The 11957-nt window shown below is 48.4% G+C and overlaps 1 protein-coding gene across 1 annotated transcript; it reads right to left on the minus strand.

Annotated features, from left to right (window-relative positions):
* Nucleotides 1-749: 749 nt before the first annotated feature.
* LOC119305689 (purine permease 1-like) lies at nt 750-2870 on the minus strand. Its single transcript, XM_037582147.1, has 2 exons — nt 1998-2870; nt 750-985 (listed from the first exon to the last, which is right to left on the minus strand). The coding sequence occupies exons 1-2, from the start codon at nt 2802-2804 to the stop codon at nt 785-787; spliced, it is 1008 nt and encodes a 335-aa protein (XP_037438044.1). The 5' UTR covers nt 2805-2870; the 3' UTR covers nt 750-784.
* Nucleotides 2871-11957: the final 9087 nt, after the last annotated feature.

Genomic DNA, 11957 nt, shown 5'->3' on the forward strand with positions numbered 1-11957 from the left:
CTCCGACAACCGCGGGCGACATTGGCCCCGTGCCGATTGGCGCTGCAACCGTCGCCGAGTCCTTCTCTGCTGGCCACTTCGACTTCTTCGACATGGCGCACAACTCGTGCAGGTCCCTGTCTACGCATGCCCGGTGCTGGCAACACTGTCGCGTGCCTTCGTCCACGACGTGTCCCCGGGCCCGGCAAGCCTGGTGCGGCGCTTCGTCAACTTCGTCTTCGTCCGTCTACGCATGCCCGGTGCTGGCAACACCGACGCGTGCCTTCGTCTACGATGTGTCCCCGGGGTTGGCAACCCCGGCTCGACGCGTCGTCAACATCATCTACTTCCTGGCGCACCACTACTTCGACACCACTGCGCCCACGACTAACTCGGCGCCTCCTTGCGCCCGCGGCTCCACGGTGACTTTCTCGACACCGGCTACCCCGACTCGACATCAACCACGACATTCTTCGCACGGCTACCTCGACCACGGCTCCACCACCCACGCTCTCGGCTACCTCGACAAACGGCACAAAGGGCTATCGCCTTGCTTGAGCAACCTCGTCGGTTGCCACTCCAGCCACGACTCCGCGATGCGTCGACCGTTACGACTGTGGGAGGGTGTCCGTCGGCTTGCCTTCGGATTCTTCTCCAGTCTCACCGTCTGCGTCGCTACCTTTATGACTGCCGGGGGATGTTGAGTATCATGATTATTAGGAAAGCTAGGATAGCGTAGGATATTATTCTACCTTGCCTTGTACTCCAAGATGATCATGTACTCCTATATATATGCCCATGAGGCTCAAGCAATACAACGAATTATTCCACCAAACCTCTCTCTCCCTTTCAACATCATGACGACACCGGCAAGCAGCGCTGAGCCGTAGAAGATGGCACCAATCGTGCCGACAAATAAGCACTGGAAAGCCGTGGCTGAACTAACGAGCATGAAGTAGTAGCCTGCCTCACCGAGGTCGAACCTCCGTGCTTCGTCTGGAATTTCCTGCACTCTTTCAAGGGAAATCCTTAATTTCTTTCAGTTACTGGTGTACCCATGAGGCACACCATCCTTGCTTGGCACCATGACCCATTGGGTATTTTTCGCTAGTTACTAGCCTATTTTCTAACATGTTACCATGTGCTTAACTTGGTACCCATACAATTGCAACATCATAAATTATTGGGTTGAACTTATGTTTCAATGAACTTTTTTTGCACTCTTTTATTACCAAGTAACTAATTAACATTCTTGACACCAGCCATTTGGTAAAAAGTTACCACGTGGGAACTTTGATACCGATAAAGTGATCATAAACCATTTTTTTTCAAGTTGGTGTCATATGTTACATATGTTATTGATCTTATTATGTTACATATGCTATTAATCAGATTCATATTCGAATTCTCATCTGAACGAATCGAACACGTCTTAGTGTCCCCATCCATACATACTTGTCGTTTTAGAAGTGAGCACAATAGTCTTGACATTCATAGATACATGTCGTCTTAGAAATGAGCACAATCTTCAACATGCATTACAATATATAAACAATTTCTTCTTAAGAAATCTAATATTATCTTCATCTATCCAGGAAATCCAATCATATACTCCCTCCATCTCTTATGGAAGGTCACGATGAAAAATATATTTTGCATCTATACAAGGTCACTAACAATAATCGAGTCAAAAATTAATAATATTTTTTCGTACTAACAATTTATTTAATACTTGCATGCATGTAGATAGCGTTAGGACTCGATGAACGATGCATGGGTGGAGACGGGGAGTGTACTCCCTGCGCATAGCACTGTTTGATCGCGAGGTGCTCGTGCCGCGCGGTCCATGCGGGCCTATCGTTTTCATAAGATCTTGTTACTGTGTCAGCGATGCAAGCGTGTAATTAATAATACTACTGCCAGCCCTGACAACAGTGTGGTTGGCTGGTTGCGATCTTAATTAACGGCAGCAGCAATAGTGCAGTTGTACGAAAGAGACCTGCATTTGACAAACTTACGTGGAATTCGCGGTTCACGAGCATGCCGACGGCGCTGAAGGCCGTGGCCGTGATCCCGATGACCATCTGGATCTCCAAGACGAGCGTGTACGTGACCGCCGCGCCGGCGCGCGCCGCGTGCTGCGCCTGGCTGAGTTCCATGAGGGGCAGCACGAGGCCGTACAGCGCCGCGGAACCGAGCGTCATGGCGAACCCGGCGTAGTACTGCGCCCGGGACACCCCCGCGGGGCGGTCCCCTCCGCCGTTCAGCCCCAGCATGGCGGCGCCCACGACGATCAGCACCACCGCGTTCACGGAGAAGGTGGTGAACCGATGGCGCACCACCACCAGCACGAACACGGCCGTGAAGGCCAGCTGCGTGGAGACGAGGATGGAGGTGGTGGACACCGGGAGGTAGGCCAGCCCATAGGCGTAGAGGAAGTCGATGAGCCCGATCACGAGGCCGATGGCGACCGTGGCGGCCAGGAGGGTGCCCGACATGAGGGAGAGCGGGGCGGCCTCCGTGGCGCTCTCTTCGCGCTGGCGGCGGCGGCGGGAGAAGAAGGAGACGCAGAGCGGCGGGAGCAGGAGCGGCCACGCAGCGGTCTGGAGCAGGCAGGTGAGCCACTTGCGCGTGCCGCCGTGGAGGAAGTAGGCGCGAAAGAGGAGCGGGCCACACACCGTGCCAACAGCCATGAGGAGGAAGTTGACGACCACGACGGGGTTGCGGTAGAGTGGTTTAGCGCCGGCGCCGACCCGCTGGTCCGAACCGCCACCGTCATTGTATGCTTGCTGCTGCGGGCTCAGTGGTGTCGCTTCTATCTCCATCACACGGCCGGCCGAGTGATTGCTTTGCTGTGGCCCAAAGCACGCACACGAACAAACCTTCTTCTCACTCGGCTCAACTGCCCATATACGTGCGTTATGCAGAGGGTCTTATAGGAATACGTACAATGTGTACACTAAAGGCATCACACCCGCGGCAGTTAAGCACTAGCAGATTCATTGGACCTGGCGAGATCCGAGTTGGGATCCCGCCTTACCATTTAAAATTGTAATCCGAACATATGGCCCCTTTGCAATGGCCGAGACAAAAATAGCCATCTTTTCGTACTGGAAAACAAACCAAATGCGGAAAAGATTGTGCGGCAAAAATTGTAGATAGATTTCTCTTGGCAGCAGTATGTACCCAAAGATATCATCTCTTGCGCTCAGTTGTTTACCCCACAACATGCCATCTTGTTGACCATCATCCTCAACCATTTCTCCCAGCCAAACACCCACAGGAATACCATATTCCTCTTTCCTCATCTGCGGTGGCATCCAAGGTATCATTAATGTAGATAACAATTTACCAGGGTCGTAATTAAAAGCAAGGAAAACATACCACTCGCAATCCCCTGCCTTTCTTCCTTTTTGCTCACCTCCACTGACCATAAGCATCAAAGTATTATCCTGAGAAACGCACAGACCTTGAACCTCATCTGTCATAGATCCATCATTCCTGTTATGTACAACAGGGGACTGCTTCACCAGTTCAGTTGTAGATTCTGAACTCCCAACCAAGGTCCGAATTGATTTCAAACCTTGCAATTGCGGAAGCATCTCCTTCATACCCAGTTGCTTGTGCGCAACCCGGATTGCTACCTAAATCGTCGACTCGACCCCTGCGGCCCCCTTCATCTTCTCCGCGTCCACTGGAATCGCCTTGCCTGCTGCTGGCATAACATGCATCTTGTCACCCGTCGGTCTCAATCCAACCCTCTTGAGCCTTTGATCTCTCCCAATCTTTCCAAGGTCATGCCCCAGCCAGTCGCTAGCTCTCGCACGCATCTGATTCAAACATCCCATCGGATTTTTGGATCGCTGGAGAATATCCACCGCCCTCCGTTTAACAAGTCTCCACTCGTCACCGGTAGTGACGCCGCCCTGAAACCGCACCTCCTCGGGAACCACAAAACCTTCCATGGCCAGCATCACCAACGGAGCTTCACTTCCCCTTCGCCGCCATCTCCACATCCACCTCTGCCGAGCCGTAAGTGATCCTCCACTCTGAATCCTCCCCCAGAAATCTCGGAAGGGATTGGATTATTGTAGATTAGATAGAAGAGAGATTGAATGGAGGAAGGGAATCAGGGAAAGAGGATAGGGGAAGCTAAGATCTGAGATCAGGAAAAGAAAACGAGGATTAAAAATCAGAGAGTAGAAACGGGAGGATGGACGGCATAATGCCAGTCGCCGGCAAATCGCCCAAATCGCCACTCGGGATACTGTAGCAGGGGAAAGTCACCGCTTATGTTCCCGACTGCAAATCGTTTTCGCCAACTGCCCTTGGAAGATGCACAGATGAGCAATTTGAGCACATACTTAAAATTATTAAGAAGTTGATTAGGGGCTGGTCTCCAAAGCTCCTAAATAGCGCTGGGAGGGAAGTTTTAATCAAGGCAGTCCTTCAAGCCATTCCAACCTATTCTATGAGTTGTTTCCGTCTCTCCAAAAATATGTACAAAAAGATCACAACTGCCATTGCGAGGTTTTGGTGGGGAGGAAATGAAAATACGAGCAAAATGCATTGGAAGAAATGGAAGGATATTGCTGCTCCCAAATGTGTGGGTGGTATGGGCTTTAAAGACCTTGAGTTGTTCAATCAAGCAATGCTTGCTAAACAGGGTTGGCGACTTCTCACACAACCGGATTCACTCCGTGCCAGGGTGATCAAAGGCAAGTATTTTCATGATGTTGATTTTATGACGGCGACAAGGAAAAAGAATGCCTCGCATACATGGAGGGCAATTATGTATGGACGGGAAGCTCTAACTCATGGCCTGATCAAACGTATTGGTGATGGTAGCAATACTAGAGTTTGGGAGGATCCCTGGATTCCTTCAAACTTGGGCTTTAAACCCCTTTTACGTCTTCAAAACTCGACCGTGAATATGATTGAGGACTTGATCGACCCGTACAATGAAGACTGGAATAGAGAGGTTTTACAGAATAATTTCCTTCCTATTGATGCGGCTGCTGTGCAAATGATTCCTTTGGGAAGGATGGAAGAAGATAACTGGGCATGGCATTTAGAGAGAAGTGGAAATTTCAGTGTCCGGTCAGCTTACAGGGCAATGTTTGGTGCTCGGCAGCAAACAAATAATCTAGCTAGCTCGGCAGGTGATGATAGAACATTTTGGAAGAAGCTTTGGAAGATGCCTGTACCCCCAAAGGTCCGTAATTTTTGGTGGCGTGTGATTAGGAAGTTTATCCCACGCCGATCTATTCTGAAGGAAAGACATATTGAACAAATCAGTTTCTGCGAGGATTGTGGATGTGAAGAAACAATCACTCATTCTTTGTTCGATTGTACATGGGCTAGGCTGTTTTGGCATCAAATAAGGAACATGTTGGGTGTCAAACTTCCTCGTTTGCATCCGGACTCATGGGCGATGGATATGATTGATGGAGGTATGGTCAGTGATACAGATGCCACTGTCATCTTATGTGGATGTTGGTCTGTCTGGTCAGAGCGCAATGCAAAGAAGCACGGAGATAAAGGGCGGTCGATCCAATGCTCGGTGAAATGGACTGCTGATGTGACTATGGATTTGATAATTTCATCAAAAGAAGGAAAGAAAATGCCTACTAAGGCTGACGATAAATGGCAACCCCCGGAAATTAATTGCACTAAGTTGAATGTGGACGCAAGTTTTATGGCTGATTGTCTCCAAGGAAGTACAGGGGTAGGTGTGCGCGATCATGAAGGTAAACTCATTCCTGCCCAGGCACTATGGTATGAACATGAAGCCAATTCTTTTGTTATGGAGGCGTTGGCTATTAGAGATGGAGTCCGACTTGCAGGTAATATGGGTCTCCGGAACATCATCGTTGAAACTGATGCTTTGGCTATTACGAAGCTCTGGAATACCAATAATTTTGGGCGTTCAGAAATTGCTATTGTGCTTCAGGAAAGTAAAGAGCTTTCAGAGAGTTTTCAGTTTTTTGTTTTGTCTTATGTTCCTAGAAAGGCTAATGAGCTTGCACATCTATGTGCAAGGCAAGCTAATCCTCATAGAAAGTGTTGTGTCTGGATAAATTTTATTCCTAGATTTCTAGAGGCTTGTCTGTACAAGGACTATAACTCTCTGTCTTGATCAATATAGCTCTTTGAACTGCAAAAAAAACGACTATCCTCAAACCTCCCATATCCATCCGGACCACAGAAGCCATGCAACACGGTTTGTACTGGTCCATGGCGCGGTCCGGACGTAGTTTTTCCCGTAAACTGAAGACAAACGTGGGGGAACTTTCGGGAGTCTGGACCACTCACATGTTCGCTTCTGACCACCCTGGTCTACCCAAACCCCTCCCCCCTTGCCCGGGCGTGTTTCCGTCCGGCGCCAGCTGCCCGCATTTATGCCGCTGCAGAGCATGCCGCTCCACATTGAAGACGGTTCACGGCAGACGCGACCTCTCACTGCCTTCGCCATTGAAGCTGCCCGAGACACATCTCCGGTGTCCATGCCTATTCAATGCCAGACACGCGTAACTGGACGGGACAGGACATATATATACCACGCCCGTTCAATGCCCCGTTTGTTCATATGCCGCAGGCAGGCTTGCTGGCCGAGAAACCCACTCTGACGCCGCGTATTGACGCACCCAAACACCTGGCCTCACCGGAATCCGCTATTCAAAGGTGGCCACACCCAGTCAATTACACTCGACAACACAAGTCGCTCCCCATCCTCCTGCTTTGCACTGCATCTGCCATGACTGCAGGCGGCGAAGCCCTTGCTGCCGCCTGGCAGAGGCGCCGTGCTAGGCGATCGAGGCCGGCTTGCTAGCCAGCTCGCTTGAGGTCTCCGACGATGGGGGTGACATCACGATGGAGACGGGCTTCGATGATCGCCCTGGTTACCGCACCTCATGTGCACACCAGCTTCACCATGGAGTAGGCACAGATGCACTACAAGGCCGCCATAGGGGAGGTGTAGCCTGGGTCAGCAACTTTGTCGGCGTTCCAGTAGGCGCAGGAGGAACAACGGTACAACCTGTTCATCCTGGAGCAGCATCGGCTAGTGGAGGGCCAGATCTACGACGAGCGTGCGAGCGAGGAGGCCGTGACGAACCCCAACTTCATCATGGAGCAGCGTGCCATCTACGATGTCGTCCGCGCTCAAACCGCTGCTCGCCAGGAAGCGGCAGCCGCGGAGGCGCAGTTGTAGGCAACCACGAAGGATAACAACTCCAGGTGCGCCTCCTACGCGCCACTACCACCATTTCCATCGTGGGACGGCGACAGTGCCGGAGCCACCATTTCCATCATGGACCTACGTCCACCGGCAATGGAAAGGTCACAAACTCCTCCGAGGATGAGTAGGCCACAGGAGGTGGCAGGGCCTTATGTCCCATGTGGACCGGTCCATCTCCCGTGTTCTACTCTTCCCCGTTGGAGACCGCACCTTGACTTCACGGGTCTTATCGCCGGTGCTCATGGAGACGACAGATGAAGGACGACATGGGCTTGGACGCCAGCCGGCGCTGCCATAGGATATGTTTAGGGTCGGGTCGTTTTTTTGTTCTAAATGATCAAAATGTAATGAAAGTCCGCATTGTTTGTATGAAATTCATCATGTTTATATGAAATAATACCTTTTTGCGGTGTGTTTGCCGAGATCCGATGAATTGTGGATTTATGATCAGCTTATCTATGCATATTATTTGAGTCTTATCTGAATTTATATGCATGATTTGATATCTTTGCAAGTCTCTTCGAACTATCGATTTGGTTTGGTCACTAGATTGGTTTTTTCTTGCAATGGGAGATGTGCTTAGCTTTGGGTTCAATCTTGCGGTGTCCTTTTCCAGTGACAGCAGGGGCAACAAGGCACGTATTGTACTGTTGCCATCGAGGATAAAAAGATGGTTTTTCATCATATTGCTTGAGTTAATTCCTCTACATCATGACATCTTGCTTAATGCATTACTCCGTTCTTTATGAACTTAATACTCTATTTGCATGCTAGATAGCAGTCGATGTGTGGACTAATAGTAATAGATGCAGAATCATTTCGGTCTACTTGACACTGACATGATGCCTATATTCATGATCATTGCCTTAGATATCGTCATAACTTTGCACTTTTCTATCAATTGCTCGGCAGTAATTTGTTCACCCACCGTAATATTTTCTATCTTGAGAGAAGCCTCTAGTGAAACCTATGGCCCCCGGGTCTATTTTCCATCATATAAGTTTTTGATCTACAATGTTAGTTTCCTATTTACTTCCTTTGCAATCTTTTACTTTCCGGTACATAAACCAAAAATACCAAAAATATTTACCTTACCGTTTATCTATCTCTATTAGATCTCACTTTTGCAAGTAACCATGAAGGGATTGACAACCCCTTTATCGCGTTGGGTGCAAGTTGTTTGATTGTTTGTGCACGTATTCGGTGACTTGTTTGTTGTCTCATACTTGATTGATACCTTGGTTCTCAAACTGAGGGAAATACTTACTCTACTTTCCTGCATCACCCTTTCATCTTCAAGAAAAAAAAAACCAACGTTAGCTCAAGAAGTAGCAGACAACAGTGAGGCAGCAGGCGGCTTATTCATACAGTCGCGATCACATTCATTCAACGCCCCGTCAAAGTCGCAACTATAGCCGGCGTATTGAATCACCAGCAGTTTCCAACAGCGAGCTGCACCATAACCCGCCCCGTAATAATGACCCGCCACGCGGACATGACCCGCCCCATGATCATAATGCCGCTCAGGCCCTTGTAGATCAAGCTAGAGCACGTCGTGAGGCAGAGTTAGCGGCTCAATTGGGGGCTCAACAACAATTTCAGTTAAACCCTTTTGCATCTTTGGAGGCTGGGATGGCCTCCGGGACAGTTGGTGTATCGTGTCTCGTGGCGGCTTTGCGCAATGAACGTTTGCCTAAGGATTTTAAGGGCCCCCGTAAGGTGCCTAACTATAAAGCTGATCTTCCGCCTGAGGCTCGGATTGAGAGCTATGAGTTGGCCATGGAGATGTTAGATGTTAATGATGTTGTATGTGCCAAATACTTCACCATGATGTTGGATGGGCCGACTCGAACCTGGTTGAAAGGGCTACCTGCCAATTCCATGAACTCATGGGCTGAGTTGAGGGCACGCTTCATTCATAACTTAAAAGGAACATGTAAGCAACCTCTGTCAATAATTGATCTGGACAACTGTGTGCAGCGAGAGGATGAATCGGCTCACCATTGGGTCCGCCGGGTTTCGGTTATTATCCACTCATCGGATAGCATTGCAGCAGGCTCCGTTGTGCTGATTCTGGAGAAGAATTGTGACTTTGCACCCCTTAAGTAGAAGCTGGGGCGGCTTAAACGTCACTGCAATTGTCACGCCCAAGATGCGACCCTATCCTAAAGGAACTCGAAGGTCCCACAAAGGATAGAAGCGCATCTTGAAGACGCTTTTGCAAGGTGGATATCATTATATCAACATTACATAATAGATGGGGATACATACAAAAGGCACACAATGCCACACAAATACAACATCATCTTACATAAGAGCACCATCCGACTATGGATGAAACACAAACAGGAACTCAAACGACATCCACCCTGCTAGCCCAGGCTGCCGACCTAGAACCTATCCCCTGATCGAAGAAGAAGCAGAAGAAGAACTCCAAAACAAGCAAACATCGCTCTCGCATCATGATCATCGCATAACCTGTACCTGTAACTGTTGTTGTAGTAATCTGTGAGCCACGAGGACTCAGCAATCCCATTACCGTGGGTATCAAGACTAGCAAATCTTAAATGGGAAAGGAAGTGGATAAGTGGTGAGGTTGCAGCAGCGACTAAGCATGATATGGTGGATAACATACGCAAATAAGAGCAAGAAGAGAAGCAACGGAATGGTCGTGAAGCTAGCAATGATCAAGAGGTGATCCTGAACTCCTACTTACGTCAAACATAACCCAAAATCGTGTTCACTTTCCGGACTCCGCCGAAAAGAGACCATCACGGCTACACACGCGGTTGATGCATTTTAATTCGAATCTGGTGTCAGGTTATCTACAACCGGATATTAACAAATTCCCATCTGCCACATAATCGCGGGCACGACTCTCAAAAGTTTATACCCTGCAGGGGTGTCCCAACTTAGCCCATGATAAGCTCTCGCGATCAACGAAGGATATTCTTTCTCCTAGGAAGACCCGATCAGTCTTGGAATCCCGGTTTACAAGACATTTCGACAATGGTAAAACAAGACCAGCAAAGCCGCCCGATGCGCCGACAATCCCGATAGGAGCTGCACATATCTCGTTCTCAGGGCAACACCGAATGAGACATCCTACGAGTAAAACCAGACCTCGAGTTTCCCCGAGGGGGCCCCGCAGTCTACTCGGTTCGGACCAGCACTTAGAGAAGCACTGGCCCGGGGGGGCTAAAATAAAGATGACCCTTGGGTTAATTACTCCCAAGGGAAAAGTAGGTGGTGGTGAGGCAAATGGTAAAACCAATGTTGGGCCTTGCTGGAGGAGTTTAATTCAAGGCGAACTGTCAAGGGGGTCCCATAAATCACCCAACCGCGTTAGGGACGCAAAATTCGGGAACATAATACCGATATGACAGAAACTAGGGCGACAAGAGTGGAACAAAACACCGGCATAAGGCCGAGCCTTCCACCCTTTACCAAGTATACAGATGCATTAATTAAATAAGAGATATTGTGATATCCCAACATAACCCTGTCCACCATGGAGCAATCTTCAACTTCACCTGCAACTAACAACGCTATAAGAGGGGCTAAGCAAAGCGGTAACATAGCCAAGCAACGGTTTGCTAGGAAGGGTGAAAAAGGTTAGAGGCTGACATGGCAAATTGGGAGGCTTGAGGAACAAGTGATAGGTAGCGTAGCATAGCGATAGAAGGAAGCAACTAGCATAGCAATGATAGTAATGAGATCCAAGGTGACGGTCATCTTGCCTGAAATCCCGCTAGGAAGAAGAACGAGTCTGTGAAGAAGACGAATGGGAGTAGTCGAACGAATCCTCACAACCGCAACATTACTGGAACTAAGAAGCAACACCGAAAAGAAGCAAACAACATGGTAAACACACAAGCATAAACATGGCATGATGCACAAACAAGTATGATGCATGTCCGGTTGAATGAGGCATGGCATGGCAATTTGCAACAAACAATACTACAAATTAAGTGGAGCTCAATATGCAACGAGTTGCATATCAACAAAACACCACATTCATTTATTTAGTTCTCTCCCGTTTATGTACCCAACAATATTAAATGTTGTTAAACATGGCAAGAGGTGAAGCAAAAGTAAACTAACTATTTAGGCAAGTTTAAATGAGGCCCGAAACAACAATAAACAATTCCGGAAAAACCTCATATGCATATTTATGAATTTGCTACTGTTCTGCCCTAAAACATATTTTAAAGTTGTTAAACAGTAAAACAAAGTGCACCAAGTTAATCTATGGATTTTTCCACCCCATTTACATATCAAGTTTATTAAATTTGGAGCTACGGTTATTTAGTTATGAAATAAAGCATTTTGACATGTCATTTAAGCAAATTTAATCAAGCAGCAATTTAAATATTTTAAACATGGATGAAACCAGCAAATTATTAATCTACACAAAATTCTAAGCATTTTACATATATAAAGTCTTTACATATGATGCAAAGTTCATGAGTTATTATATGCAGGGTTTTTTTGTAAAACAGTAAATCACTGGATAATTGATAAAATCGCAGACAGGGGAAAAAACACACATCGGGCCGAATCTGCTGCATGTTGGGCCAACCGAGAGGAGGGGCTGGGGGGGTTCTCACCATGGGCTAAGGCTCGATTTGGTGGAGGCAGCAGGCCGGCGGGGCAAGCGGGCCGGCTAGATCTGGTTGCTGGCGACGCAGGGCCGTGGTCAACGCGCGACTGGACCGAACGAGCTCCTCTCGCTCGA

Source organism: Triticum dicoccoides, chromosome 5B (genome assembly GCF_002162155.2).
Source record: "Triticum dicoccoides isolate Atlit2015 ecotype Zavitan chromosome 5B, WEW_v2.0, whole genome shotgun sequence".
NCBI lineage: Eukaryota > Viridiplantae > Streptophyta > Magnoliopsida > Poales > Poaceae > Triticum > Triticum dicoccoides.